At 42.3% G+C, this 15,893-nt stretch overlaps 1 protein-coding gene across 1 annotated transcript in view; it reads right to left on the bottom strand.

Annotated features, from left to right (window-relative positions):
- SEPSECS (Sep (O-phosphoserine) tRNA:Sec (selenocysteine) tRNA synthase) overlaps nt 1-14,424 on the bottom strand; it is a 55,858-nt gene extending 41,434 nt beyond the window's left edge. The window contains exons 1-5 of the mRNA XM_020780421.3: nt 14,254-14,424; nt 7,864-8,018; nt 4,991-5,109; nt 4,738-4,896; nt 181-334 (exon numbers count right to left, since the gene is read on the bottom strand). Coding sequence (XP_020636080.2) covers nt 181-334; nt 4,738-4,896; nt 4,991-5,109; nt 7,864-8,018; nt 14,254-14,418 — 752 coding nt within the window. The 5' untranslated portion in view covers nt 14,419-14,424. The remainder of the gene's footprint in view (nt 1-180; nt 335-4,737; nt 4,897-4,990; nt 5,110-7,863; nt 8,019-14,253) is intronic.
- Between the last annotated feature and the right edge of the window lie 1,469 nt (nt 14,425-15,893).

Genomic DNA, 15,893 nt, shown 5'->3' with positions numbered 1-15,893 from the left:
CTGTGACTGCTCCATCCCATTCTAACTTATAAACAGCTCAATCAGTGAAAAACAGAGGTTATTTTATCTGTCATAGTCCTTACAGAAGCCCAGCCAATCATGGCCAGTATCTTCCCTTATCACCTTCAAACTCACAATACTGATTATAGCTATCAAATATTTACATGTGGATTTATTTACCTGTCAGGTACCCTGGGAGCAAAACACGATGTGGTGGAATGAATACAAAGAATATTATCGGCCCCAAGATCCTGGATTTTAGCTTCCACTGCCTTGAGGTCTGTACGTAGTTCATCACCTTCTAATACATTTTCTATCACCACAGGCTCAAAACCTAGTCCAGCCAACAAAAACAATATATGAGTGGGCATCAATAAGCTTTCTTCATTTGAATGTTTAAACTATCCCTTTCTTTGTTTGCCTCATTTGTTCACAACTTTCCAAATTCAGCATTATTTTTTTTAAACATCAATAGACATGGGCACTTCATAGTTGTATCTTGGGGATACAAACGTGACCCACAGGAGACCAAATTCCTCCCCCAAAACTGGCTGGGCCACTCACTGGGCTCTGTGAGGCCCTGAGATCTTTCATTGTTTGCAGCGCCCAAACCCTGCAGCAGCCTGGCCAGCCCTTCCCCACTTCCCCACGCAGCTGACCATTCATTGCCTGAATGGGAAGACACCACGTCCTGCCTCTGCACTGAAGTGGTATCCCCGAGATATGAAGATTAAGTGCCCATTTCTAGATATCAGTAATCTAGTAAATAGATAATGCATTAAGAAACCAGAAGGTCACCCTGCTGCCATTCATTGTCCTCCAGATCTCTGGTGAGAAAACCTTATGGAAGCCTAAACGAAAGTGGAGCAAAAGATACAAAGTGTGTCTGAATGATCCCTCTACTGCAAATTTTATTTATTCATTTTATGTATTTATTTAACTTATATGCCGCCCACACTACCCGAAGGTCTCTGGGCGGCTTACAGCATTTAAAATACAATAAAAAGGCAAAATAAAAGGGCAAAAGAATTTTGTGTAGCTGAATTTTATGTAGACAAGACACATTTGATACTATTGTACTGATTAATTTTAAAAGTGTTTTCAAAACTTTTCCCTGGTGGAAAAAAAAACAGTCAAGCTTCTAGTAAAAACGAGAGTATTACCTTTTTAAAAAACTGGCCTTGCTCTACATGCCTTCAAGTGCACAAATAAATGAATACATATATCAAAGGGCTCCTGTAAGTTGACTGTTCTATGCATGCAAGCTTCTCTGGTGTTTTTTTTTAACTAAACAAACAGGCAATCCCCCAGTTCCTGTAAAATGGTTACTTTCATACAAAATAATACTAGAAGTCTTTGAATCAGTCTTATTGGCTACAATCTGGCACACAGCTATTTTATACACTAAAGTTCTTTCAGCAATTATAAACACATGGCATCTTAACAAGCCAGAATACTGAAGAAGTTCAGCATATCATAGAATCCTAGAATTGTGGAAGCGGAAGGGCCATCAAGTCCAAATTCCATCCAAAGCTGGAAATCCACAGCTAACTTTGCATATCAAGGCCTACTGACACTTGCTTTGTTGAGCTAGGACTTCCTGCAGCAGCTCCAAAGCCTTATGGCACTTCTCATTTTTCTCCCAACAATATACAGTACTGGTTGTTGTGGGTTTTTCGGGCTCTTTGGCCATGTTCTGAAGGTTGTTCTTCCTAACGTTTTGCCAGTCTCTGTGGCCGGCATCTTCAGAGGACAGCACTCTGTGCTCTGGTGCCGTTGGCTTGGGAGGGCAGTATTTACGGCTATGAGATAGGCTTTTGTCTTTTTCTGTATATGGGTGAAAAAGACAAAAGCCTATCTCACAGCCATAAATACTCTACTCCCAAGGCAACTACACCAGAGCACAGAGCGCTGTCCCCCGAAGATGCCGGCCACAGAGACCGGCGAAACGCCAGGAAGAACAACCTTCAGAACACGGCCAAAGAGCCCGAAAAACCCACAACAACCATTAGATCCCAGCCGTGAAAGTCTTTGCGAATACAATATACAGTACTGTAAACCAATCATGCCTATTGTCCAACTGCTTCTGCTTGGCTACTTCTGAAGGCAAAAAACACAGGCCTTTTGCCCGTGCTTCCTTAAGGTGTCATGAGAACCAAAATTGGTTTATCTGTTCCCTGGCAATACAGCTAGCCTTGTCTTTATGTGCTCTTCTGGCAGCACAAAACGTGCAGCTCCCTCTCTTCCCTTTGGTGCTATAGAAAACCCCCATCAAGCCCACCAGGCAAAAAGGTGCCCCACACTGGTGGCAGCAGGACACACACACACTCCACATGCACACGCAACAGTGTGATATGGCCCACGAGTGCAACAACCCCTGGATGTGTACAAGCGTGACACACCCCTCCGAGCACAACATGCCCTGCGTAAGCGCAACACCCCCCCTGTGAGCTCGACATGCCCCCCCCAAATGGTCTGCTGTTGGGAAAAGGTTGGGGACCGCTGGTCTATAGGATATCCTCTTGTGTTCTTTACTATTCACAAAGAGATTTACAAGGAGGGGAAAATCCAAAAAGCCAACTCCTTTTTTTCACCAGCTAACCACTTCTCACTCAAACACAAAGCAACTGTCAGGGTTGTTTTTCAAAATGTTCTCCTCCTCAGTGTCAGCTAACTGGATCTTGACTGACAGGTTCAAAAGTTCCGACTGCCCCAGACCTGAAGTTATTATCTGTTTTTAAAAAATTGTGTCAGAAACCTGGTCTCAGGAATCCCTAGAGAATATTTACTGAAAGCGCTGAAGGCTAGGACAAACAAACCTGCTCCGTGCTTTTGTAAGGCAGAAATGCTCTGTATATTCCTTACAAAATTATACAGTATACTACATCTGGAGGACTGTCACTCCATTACTTTCTTTAAAACAAATTTGTTTTTTCTTGATTCTAAAGAACACCTGTCTTTTGACTCTCTTAAGTTGCCCTGCATCCCTCGAAATATCTCCCTCCACCACCCATAAAGCTATAATGTATCATAGCATAATTGAGTGGGAAGGGGCCTACAAGGCCATTAAGTCCTTGCTCAATGCAGAAAGCCAAATCAAAGATTTGATAGTTGGTTAACTAATTTTCTCTTGAATGCCACCAACACTGAAGCACTCACCACCTCCCAAGTTAACCGATTCCACTGACATACTGCTCTAACTATTGTTTTCTTGATATACGTATAGCCTAAATCTGGCTTCCTTTAACTTGAGCCCAATATTACATGTCTTGCCTTCTGGGATGATTGAGAATAGATTCTGCCCCTTCTCTGCATGACAATCTTTCAAATATTTAAAAAGTATTTTTGAGTGCCAATATTTCAGCTTTTACAGGCTGGATCTTTCCAAATAAAGAAAAGCGGGTGAGGCCAATAGTTCTTTCAAGATAAGCAAAAATTAATTTTTCAATTTATGTCAGCTATTTTTTGTTTTTCAATGTATGTGACCTATTCTAAATCTGGGGTTGTTTGGGGTTGCCTATTTCTGAGTTGGGGGGTAGGAACAACACATGGTGAGGCCTATACGAAAGCATCTAGATTGTGTCTATGAAAAGGACCAATTAATGGAGAGAAGGCAAACATAATTTTAAGTGTGCTGAAAATGCTCGAACACACAATTTCTGTTCTGAAAACAAATGCTTCCGAATGCAGTGAATGTGAGTTATTCCACGATACTTCAATTCATCTTTACACTTATATGACACAAACCTCTATATTTTTTCACAAACTTATATTATACCCATCCTTTATGAGTTACTACATTTATTTTTCCCAGCAGTTATTAGAGATATTAAAGGCTAAATCTAGTTATTAGTCCCTTTTGTTGTTGCTGTTTAGTCGTGTCTGACTCTTCGTGACCCCAAGGATCAGAGCACGCCAGGCCCTCCTGTCTTCCACTGCCTCCCGGAGTTGGGTCAAATTCATGTTGGTTGCTTCGATGACACTGTCCCACCATTTCGTCCTCTGTCACCCCCTTCTCTTGCCTTCACACTTTCCCAACATCAGGGTCTACATTAGTCCCTTAAAAAGCCCTATTCCATTTATGGAAATTCTACAAATGCTGCTTAGAAAAGTTCCACTGATTGAATGGGTCTGTTCTAGCTGAGAATTATAACTGGATATATCCATGAGATCCTCTGTCAATAGTGTTTCTCAGCAAGCTCCCTCTTAGTCACAGACCAAGCAGCTGGGATGCTACAAAATGTTCACAAATGTTGTAATTTCTGAAGTGGAAAGATCAGCAATTACATAATGAAAATCCATATGTTTTCTATAGAAGAAGTGTAGGGCTTACAAATCATCAGAAAAATCCTCAATGAGAGCCTGGCAATAAGAAAGCATATATTGCAGAGTTGATTAGAAAATCAGTAAATGGAAATAATAAGATGAAGAAACAGAATTATGCATATGATGTGGTGATTTAGAATGGTTGATTTCAGGCTTCTAGCAAGCTACAGTATATTTAATGCAGGTCTTTCAAAACATCTGAACTATCAAGCCAAGCATCCCAATGGACTTGTATTACTAAATGTGCCATCTCAGTAATTTAACTTGTGTAGACTTGATTTACTGTATGTTCTGAAGAGGTGAGAACCACTACTGTCTGCTTGCATAATGCCACACCTACAAAGTATAAGCTTGAAAGCAGCAATGTATGTTAAGTAAGTTGCCAGTATCCCCATTTATACAGTTCATTACCTGCAGTAATCATTGACTTGAAACAGGATTTTTGGTCTATACGGGGCCAGATAATGTACTTTGCCTTTGGTCTCTTGTGCCGCAGTGTCAAGAAACACAATGTTAGGCTCATGCCAGTTGCCATGGGGACCACAAAGCAGCTAGCTGCTGTCTTGACACCTGAAAAAGTAAAATGCAAATCACATATGAACACCAAATGAGTTTCAATTATTATGTTCATGTAAAGGAACACATGTTTGGCTTTCCTCCTTACCAGCAAGTTTTATAACATCCAAGACAATTGAATTAGTAAGCTTGTTCAAGAGACTAGAGCCTGCTGCTTTTGGCTGGACAGCAGAAATATCACCTGACCGTCCAATCCCATGGATCAATCTGGAAACAGAAAAGCATGTTGGATGGGGAAGAAAGGCATAATTCAACAATGGCAAACATTACAAGGTATATCCAGCTAACCCCTTAAACTGACATAACAGCTTCCTTGAATGGAAAGAGGAGGTGATCCTTCATCATTGGCAATGCCCCACAAACCCTCAAAATCTGTTTTGAAAAATTGAGAGACGTGAGGTAGAGAACAGGGAAACATCTTGCTACATAAAAGGAAGACCACTTGAGCAAGATCAGTGTCCTCCCTAACTAGCAACATCACAACAGGTATCCTGAAGTCATACAAAGTCACACACTGTGACTAAATGAAATCCAGTATCATGAATTATCCGGTGATCAGACTCAGTGTATTCAGTTACCTGTGAAATCGGTTACCGTATTCACCACTGTAAAAATGATACAGATGTAGAAAGAACATGATTCACTGGTCAAAATGCTATTAAGAAAAACTGCATGCATGAGTCTTTCCTGCCAACCCAGACCTCTATTGTACAACCAGTCACGTGACCGTCTTTACAATCAGTGAGAGACCAGGTACAACAAAGGAAGCCTGCTGGAGTGGGGGAATGTTTACATGATTCCCCATCCTATGTTTCTTCAGTAGATTTTGGCCATTGAACCAAATGCAGCCAACAAGGAGACTTGACAGCTTTCCTATTTTTGCCGCCCTCATAGCACTACAAGCACGGAAAGGCTTTTCAACATCCAGAAGGTCATAATATACGGGTGGTGAGCTGTATTTGGCTTAGTGGGTCTCATGTTTTGCAGCTTCATCCTACAGAAGCTTGAGCCTATCATTATGTGCAAGCAGCAGAATACATAATTATTCTTATGGATAGAGATCGGCACCAACTACTGGTTTGGTGCAGTTCATTTCCTGGACAAACAGCTGATTCATGATTTGGTGCCCCACCCCCTCCAGTGGGTGGCCACTCAGTGACAGAGCCTGTAGGAGACAGGGTGGGGAGCTGCTGAGTGTTTGAGTGCTGTAGGGGGAGGGACGCTAAACTGCAGATCCGTTGTTTGGCCAGGAAACGAACTGCACCCAACAGCCAAACCAGCGGTTCATGCCCATTTCTACTTATGACCCTGAGAACTGATGCAGGGAGATCTCTAAGTACTGATTCTAACAGCACAGCAGCAGGCAACCATTAGGGCGGCCACTTCAGTGCAAAGGAGATCCTATGACGGTTTAAGAACTAGCATTTTCCCTTTGATGACATGACAACTAAAACAATAAACACATACTCTTTGGATATTTGTGAAGATTCTCAGTCATCCAGGTGAGATTATCTGGAGGTTGAGTCATGGCAACTGGACTTCTTTCTTGTTAGGTTGAAACGTTTCACTACTGAAGAAGCTGCTTGGATGAGCAGCAAAACGTTTCAACCTAACAAGAAAGAGGTTCAGTTGCCATGACTCAACTTCCAGATACTGCCTGGATTAGCAAAATAAGCAGTGTTTTAAAATGCAAAGTACTTCTCAACAGAAGAGAACCATGGCATGGAGCAGTAAACAAGATAATTGGGATAGGAAGAGAGGGAGAGGCACAAAGCCACCACAGGTTATCATTAAGGCTTGCAGAATTCCCCTCACCAAAATTCCAGCACCACAACAGTCTAACAAATACTGTGAGTTACAAACAGTTCTCTTAATATTAGAGGCCAATATGAAAGACCTGCCTAGACTTCACCTCTTCCTCTCCCACAGCGTGGTTTGAATAGCTGCTGCTGTGCTGAGACACAGACCAAGGAACCTTAATATTCCCCATATGTTGCAAGTCTCTCACACAATTTCTTCCCTTTTCTAAAGTGAAATAAGACTGTTGCCCTCTGTACATGCCAGGACAACTGGAGGCAGAAGATGAAACTTATTTAATTTCATGAGTGGTTTCAGCAGATGACAGAAACAAGGGAGGTATTTTACACCGACTCTGCTTTCTGCAAAGGCCACTTGAAGGTGGATCAGTTCTTCTCCTCCCTCTGTCATATGCTGAGGACTTGGAGAATGATTGTGTATATATCAATCAATCAAAAAAAGTTCAATAGTTTAAAGAACTAGAATGTACACTTTACTGAGATGACAACAGGAATAAAAATTGCATACTGTTTGGAACAACACCATAAGCATATATTTTAAAATACATTGTTTATGGAATTATAAAACAGCCAAATCAGCTCTAAATTATAAAGTAGACCAATTAAGTAGCAGATGACCTAGTACTTCAGACTATTAAAGTCTGTTGCCCATAAGCTCTGCTTCATTTGAATAAAATCAATTTTAATGGGCTTTTGCTCATGTTAGCAGCAATTAATCTGTCATAAGGGTCATTTAAAAATGCAACTCCCATAATTCAATATCTCTGCATGTAACTGATGTTCAGTACATTTTTCCTTTAATACATAGAAGGCAGAGGCAGAATTCTGATTAGTGTTCCACTGTAAAATTAATTAAGTTGAAGTGCAAAAGAAGAATACATCACTTGTTTCTTCGCTCAAAAATTCAATTTCACTAAGCTAGCACTTGTTAACATACCAATAAGGAATATTTTTCAGATTTTTACCGTACCAAAAAGTGCTTCATGCCAGCCAATTTTTGCACCTTCAGTTGTTGATGAACTCCCCGTTCCTGACTACTGGCTAGAACTGCTGCAAGGCAAAGTGCAAGAACTGGAGGGGCACAAGTGCTCCACTCAGCAACAAGGCAATGAAAATCTAAACAGCCTTAAAAAGCAGTATTTACCTGTAATGCCGGCGGGCTACTAGCCCTGATGCAATTCTTCCTTCCCTTTCACCTACACCACAGTTGCCCAGAAAATTATTGCTATCCATAATTGCTAGTTCATGAAGAAAAAGTTCAATGGTGCTTTCATCCCATGCATCTTCAGGACATTTGCCCTTCAAAAAATAAATAAAAACAAAATAAAAACAAAACAAAACAAAGCACAAGTAAATACAATGCCGGTGAAGCATACATAATCAAACATTGTTCTTTTTTCCTTCTTTTTTCCTTACAGAAGGGCTGAGGAACATGTGTTTCTTTAGATGTTTTCAGACTTTAACTCCTAGTAATTAGGGATGATAAGAGTTGGTCTAACTACACCTCAAGGACCACAAGTTTCTCAAACCTAGGTGGCTGAACTATTGTAATCAGTATAATCAGACTTACATCAGTTTCATCATTTTTGAGGCTAACACACTTAAAGTTTGTCACTGCTTTCAGTGGGATTTAGTTATATCTCATGATGACAGCTGAATCATGAGTTGGTCTTCACAATTCTATGGCTATGATGATGAAGAAAAAACAATCCAAGAACTGAATGCTACAGGCATTTGGTTTGAAGGAGGTTCTGAGTTTTCCTATTCTCAAGAGCAGAAACAAAGCACTATAGCACTTTTACTTTCTTCACGTGTGACTTGTGCTATTGCAGTCTCACTAACACTCTGCAGAAAAGAAACATTACACTCCTAGATTACAGGGAAGAGCTGGTCACTATTCCTCCTGAGCAATATTTCCTGCTGGAGCAAAACTGTGTGCCTAGAAAGCTTCCCCCCTTAAACAGTAGGACCTCCATATCCATGGGGGGGGGGGATGGATTCCAAGTCATGTTCCGATGGATTCTGAAAACCACATATAATAGTGAATGCTATATGTAGCATGGTAAAAGAGAAAAACAAAACAAAAAAAGTATTTTCACCATGTATTACCAGAACTGTCCAGTACAAGGAGCCAGAGACCAAGCAATGCATTCTTTAATAATAAAAATGCATAGTATGGTCTCTGATTCTCTCTAATGGCCAGTTCTAGTAAATACATTGTGAAAATATGTACAGTAGGACTCCCATATCCATGGCGGATTGGTTCAAAGCCCACTCCCCACAGATGCTGAAAAAACATGGATTATAGCAAACATCTCCCTCTCCAAGCCAGACACCTGCCCCAACTATCCAGAAGGTATAGAGACAAAACCCCTCTTCTGATCCACGCAAACCTGACTCAAAGGGAGAGTGGAGCGAAGAGGCCTCCACCTTGGGAGGGCCCCTCACCTGCATGCTGAGCTGTTAGCCAGCATGCTCTCAGGCCTCAACGCAAAGCAAGTTCAGTGGAGGCACCCCCGTCCTGCCTAGATTGCCCTGCCCTGACACTTTTTTCCCCCTCTGGGTAAACCAACATGCAGGAGGAGCTGCTCCAAAGGCTCCCAGTAGAAAGCTTGCAAGAGAGAGGCCTTTAAGCAGCCAGAGACCATGCTATGTATTTGTCGCGTTTACCTATTTGGCCCTTGATTGTTTCACCAAACACAGAGCTCATGCCAGTATCCCAACATGTCCTTTACCTCGCTGCCACCAGCTGACCTCTGTCAAAACCATTTACTTAGAAAGATCGAGGTCCAAGCTGAGTATAAAGTTGAACAACACAGGTTTACTGATTACAGTTCGCTTAAACAGGTTCTTCACAGACTTGAATGTATTCATTTGATTATTATTAACTTGTTTCACTCTTTACTCTCTTAGCTCTCTATAAGTTCCACTGGAAGACAGAAGGGCCTGGCATGCTCTGGTCCATGGGGCCACTAGGAGTCGGATACGACTCAACGACTAAACAAAACAAAATAAGTTCCACACTCTCAACTCCTCACTCTGCTACCCTCTCTAAATACTACAGACTAACTTCTACTTCAGAATCTCATCTCTGACTCTCTCTTTCTCTCTTCCCTATCTGCTCCCTATCTGACTCCTCCAGCCCTCTCATAGGTTCATGTAAATTAGCTCATGAATATGAGTGACATGGATGATCGCCACCGTATTCTTCATAGCACAGTCTCCAGTTCTGGTAAAACATTTGTTTGTGGGTGGGTGGGTGCGTGGGGGGGTCGCATTTTTTTCTTTTAATATTTAATTTAATATTTGCAGGCCATGGATAAATGAATCAGTGGATACTGATCCCACATATAAGGGAAGCCTACTGTTTTTCTATTTTTTTTAAAAAAATATTTTTTAAATATTTTCAGACCACAGATAAGTGAAACCACGGATACCAATCCCATAGATATGGGGTCCTACTGTATATCTACTGTAGAGTCTCTATATCAAGATGCAGATGTCCAACGTACACACAATTTCTACCAGCTCTGAATACAAGTGAGAGGTGACTTATGCAACATTCATTGAAGAGGGCAGGCCAATTTCCCTACATTGTATAAAGCACAACCCCCAGATTCTCAACTCTCATTTGAAAAAAAAAAAGTTACCTGCTCTTGTGGAAGCCAACATACGAGCCAAAATGTGTGGCCACTATTCTATCTGTTTTGTAAGCACCTAACATTTCCTCACAGTATTTTTCTTTTCACTAAATTACATCACAGCAATAATAGACATGTCTGGAGTATTCCTACACTATACCGTTGCAGCAGTCTGACACCAGTTTAACCCTCAGGCCTCCATCTTGTGGAATCTTGGGGCTTGGATTTTGGAAGAACTTTGAATTTTCTGCTAGAGAGATCTTGTGCATTTCCCTAACCTACAGCAGAGAATCCACAGAACTTCCCCAAACTGCAAACTCCAAGAGTCCACAGGATGGAGGTATAGCAGTTAAAGTGGTATCAAACTGATTTCACTATGTAGTGGAGACACTGAATAAATAATGTTCTACTTCACTTTAAAGCTATGTAAATAGTCTTCCTAAATGGAAAATGATTGTCATTCTACAAAAAAGCAGAAACACATATTTTAGTGTAGCTTGGATATGGCAGTAGAGGCTCCCTCTTACTCAGCCCTCTAAAAAGACTGCAATGAAGACATCTCGGGAAAATTGTAAGGAAAAAAAACAAAACAAACAAAGAACAAAATATATTCTCAAAGGCTTTCATGGCCAGAATCTGGGCTGTTTGGCCGTGTTCTTAAGGTTTTTCTTCCTAACGTTTCGCCAGTCTCTGTGGCTGGCTTCTTCAGAGGACAGGAGTCAGAGCACAGAGAGAGTTCTGACCCCTGTCCTCTGAAGTTGCCGGCCACAGAGACTGGAGAAATGTTAGGAAGAAAAACCTTAAGAACATGACCAAAAACCATGGAAAACCCACAACATGCAAAGAACAAAATATTGTGGCATGTTAAAGAGTGACAGATTTATTTCACTGCCAGCCCCAAAATAAACAGACAGTGGTTAGTTTGATTCATTCACTGTGTGAGCTTTCATGGATCAAAATCCACTACTTGATCAACAAAAGTAAACACACTAAAATAGATACATTTGTCTTTAATGTGTCACAGTATATTCTCTCTCTCTCTCTCCACATCTTTCCCTACCTTTTTTCCCTTAATTTCACCAACATTTTGAGACAAACTAACACGGCTACTACTTTGAAAATAATAATAAAACCGGCAACTTCCAATACTTCCAATTCAAGTCTAAATGTTGTTTTTCCTTCCAGAATGTATAAACATTTTTTTAAAAATGGCCCTGTTAATTAATGAGATGGGGAGGAAACCATCTTACATTACTGGGGCTTTTTTTCAGAAATAAAGGATGATGTTACAGAAACATTTGACCAGTTCAAAATTCAAGTAAAGACTGTTTTGTTTCCTAATATATTAAATTACCCAGTGTGGTAATAGATAGTATAATGGACTAGAACAGTGGTTCCCAGCCTTAGGTAACCCCAGGTGTTCTTCAACTGCAATTCCCAGAAGCCTTCACCAGAAGTTGGGTTGACTGAGGTTTCTGGCAGTTGCAGTACATGAACACCTGGAATACCCAAGGTTGGGAACCACTGAACTAGAACTCAGGAGACCTGGGTCTGACTTCCTGGCTTTGCCATGGAAAGTCACCGGGGATGAGTAGGTTTAGAGGTGGAATTGGCAAAAACACTCCTTAAATAATTCAGTTACCTTGAAAGCTCTATTAGGATCTCTGTAACTCCATTATGACTTGACAGTAGTAAGTGGCTCAGAACAATACAAAAAGTAAAACGAGCAGACCAGAATTCTCTAGAACTCCCTCCCCCATTTATCAAGTCTTCCTTCTGCTATCATCACCAGAGTGCTCAAAACTGTTTCCAAGACAGAGGGAATCATTCTGTAATACAGGGAAATTTTTCTTTGGTTTCAAGACTGCTCTGCTGAGCTTACATACTTGTTTTCTCCTCCCCCTTTTAAAAAAAATTCTAAAAAACTTTTGTTGGGAGTTTATGATGCACACTCATCTGCATTAGAATCACAGAAACATGAAGTTGTACAATGTAGAGTTAGTAGCCCAAGAGCCCATCTTGTGCAGTCCTGTGTCAATAATGTATGGGATCCAAGAGCTGATTAGACACAGGTCTAATTAGGACACAGGTCCTGTCCAGTTCTCAAGATTTTACAGTGGTACCTCGACTTACAAACTCAATCCGTATTGGAACAACGTTCGTACGTTGAAAAGTTCGTAAGTCGAAGTACCATTTCCCACTGAAATGCATGGGAACAGAATTAATCCATTCCAGCATTTCAAAAGGCAGAAAAGCAGGGGGAAAGGGCTGGAAATTCCAATTTCCCACCCTTTCTACCTGCTTTTTTGGCTTCGGAGGTCTCAAACGGCTTCCTCTGACATCAGGGGAAAGCCCTTTGAGAGCTCCGAAGCTGCCGATTGCAGCAACAGGGCCCCCCAGGGAGGTCTCCCAGGGCTTGCTCTCCACCATGGGAGACCTCCCTGGGGGTCCCTGCCGCCGCGATGGGCACCTTTGGAGCTCCCAAAGGGCTTCCTCCGATGTCGGGGAGAAAGCCCTTTGAGAGCTCCAAAGGCAAAAAGGCAGGGAGAAAGGACAGGAAATTCAAAGTTCCTGCCCTTCCTCCCTTCCTTTGGAACTTTCAAAGGGCTTCCTCTGATGTCGGGGAAAAGCCCTTTGAAACCACCAAAGGCACCGATCATGGCGGCGGGGACCCCCAGGGAGGTCTCCCATGGTGGCGGGCAAGCCCTGGGAGACCTCCTTGGGGGTCCCTGCTGCAGCAATTGGCGGCTTCGGAGCTCTCAAAGGGCTTTCCCCCAACATTGGAGGAAGCCCTTTGAGAGCTCCGAAGGCAAAAAGGCAGGGAGGAAGGGTGGGAAGTTCAAATTTCCAACCCTTTCCCCCTGCCTTTTTGCAGGGAGCCATTTACGAACTGCTCCGCTGGCAAAAAAAAATGGCATTGACTTGCATTCATAGGTCAAGCTCTGTTCGCAAGTCGATGCCAATTTTTGCCAACGGAGCTGTTCGTAAATCGAAAAGTCCGTATGTAGGGCCATTTGTAAGTTGAGGGTTGACTGTATTCTGAACGGTGTAGCAGACATCTAAATGTCTGTTAACGCACAACATATGTGTCCACACCCCAAAAGGAAAATCACAGGAATGTTGTAGTAATGTGGTATGTGCATAAATTACAAACATTGTGCAATCTTGTCCACCCCACCCTCATAGAAAAATTTCCATAGACACTCATGACCACTTTTGCGTGCATTTTCTCCCCATTTTATACCAGCAGCCCAGATATGTGTAGTTTTATTCTGTAATTCCAGGCAGAGAAATGTATACAACATTCATTGCTCAACTTAATACGTCACACAGTTCAGATCCTGTCTACAATTTATAGAGGGACCCTGCAGCCCTCCCATCATTCAAGACCTTTTTGCCATCCTGTGACTGGTGGGAGTTACATTAGTGCAATTAAAAACCCATTTCAGTCTGCGGTTTCACCAACCCCAGCAAACCCTGCATCCATGCACCCCTCCCTTGTCCTCTTCTTCCACAGGGATGGACGCCAACTAGGAAACCCTGCCAGGCCACCGGCTAGTCTCTTTCAGGCGGAGCTACCCTGCAGGACTGTTGTGAGAACAAAAGAGGGTCGTGACGAACAGCGCACATCGCCCTGACCCCACGGAAAGAAAAACAGCATAAAAACCCAAGCCATGCACAAAGCAAACAGAACATGGAAAGCGACGGGGGCGTCTCCCTCTACCCCCTCGCACAGCCTTTCCTTGCACAGACAACCATTCTCCACCCTGAACGCGAGGGAACCACCAGGGGGCGTGGCCTCGATCCCGATGGGGGCGTGGCCTCCAGACCCAACTCAGTGCCTCCCACCTGCCCCTCAGCACCCACGAAAGCAGCACTCCCGCCGGCATTACCTGCTCCAGAAGAGCGCGCAGCCGGAGCTCGTGCGCCCGGCGGCCCTGCGAGCCCTGCCTCACGTAGGCCGAGTTCACCAGCCTTTCGCTGCTCTGAAAGTTCTCCGCATTCATGGCGGAGATCAAGGAAGACCAACCAGGCAGTGAGCGAACTTCTGTGCGCATGCGTACTTACCTAGAGTAACTGCGCCGCTCCGCCCTCCATCGGCTTGTGAGGGCTGTCGGAGAGGTACGTGCGATGTTGAGCGCCCTCTTTAGGCTGGGAGGGCGAAAAGGAGTTGACTCTTAGTCTACGGAACGATGACGTCCTCGTAGAATTCTTATTACAGCATATTTAGTATGCTTGATACTTCAAGCCTGTGTATTTTTCATGGAGGAAAACTATTTTTGAATTCCCAAAGTACCAGTGGTGTCATATCAATAGTAAGAACAAATCACAACCTTGGGAGCAAAAATGTCCCAGAAGTCTCCCTAAAGCTGGGTATAAATAAAACGATAGATGGAGAGGAGACTAATCTTGACAAAAAATACAGTTCGAGCCCTTGTACAGTACTTACATGTAACGTTTCCACAGAGTTACTGCTCTCGTCGGTAATCCCTACTTCTGTAAATGTGCAGTTTAAATTGTCATGACGACGTTTTTGCGTTTCATGAAATTTAGGGTACCCGCACTGTTTATTTGTCCCACTTCTCATCTCTGTACTTCCAAACCTGTCAACTAAAGATAGCACCTCAGCGGTTTTCAGGAGCAAATGTCAGCATATACCTGATAATGTCAACACCTTTTCATAAAAATCTCCATTATAATAAATTTGTTTTCAAGTCTATTGGTTTTGTTTAATATGGCTACCCCTCTGGACTGGAAAGCTGGACTAGATTCAGAGGAAGGAGGAGTAAAATTGGTGGAAGAAACATCAATAAATTAAGATAGGCAGATTACACCATTTTACTGTCAGAAACCAGCAATGACTTGAAACAATTTTTAGTGAAAGTGAAAGAAGAAAGTGCCAAAGCAGGACTGCAGTTGAACATTAAGAAAACAAAATCATGACTACGGAACTACACAACTTTAGTATTAACATTTATTTATTTCTTTATTTAATTTTATTTAAAATATTTTATCCCACTTTTTCCTTAAAAAGCACCCAAGGTAGCTTACATCATTAAAAGACTGCTAATAATAGTGTCTATACAAATACAAAAATGGTCATACTAAAAAACATAAGCAATCCTGAAACACATTCAAAGCAGTAAGATAAGTAAGATACAACAATCCGTTTAAAAACCCACGCAGGCTGGCAGGCAGAAATTCAGGAAAGCTTGCCTGAAGAGAAAGGTCTTTGCCTATTTGTGGAAGGATATTAAAGACAGAGCCTGTGTACTCACCAAGTGAAGGTGGCAGGACCTAGAGAAAGGCCTCTCCTGATTATCTTTACATGCATGCTTATAAAGTAAGATGTGGTCCTTGAGATCTTGGGCCCAAACCAATTATAGGTTAGAACCAGCACTTTGAATTGTGCCTGGAAACAGATCAGCAGTTAGTAGAGCTGCTGTAATGGGGGTTACACCCTGTGACTAGCTCAAGTTAAGCAGTCACTCATTATAGCCAGGAAAGATGGCTGAGGGGCCTAATGCCGAGA

The sequence above is a fragment of the Pogona vitticeps genome, chromosome 5, assembly GCF_051106095.1.
Source record: "Pogona vitticeps strain Pit_001003342236 chromosome 5, PviZW2.1, whole genome shotgun sequence".
Classification (NCBI taxonomy): Eukaryota; Metazoa; Chordata; class Lepidosauria; order Squamata; family Agamidae; genus Pogona; species Pogona vitticeps.
The sequence above is the reverse complement of the archived record's forward strand: the minus strand, read 5'-3'. Positions and strand labels throughout refer to the sequence as shown.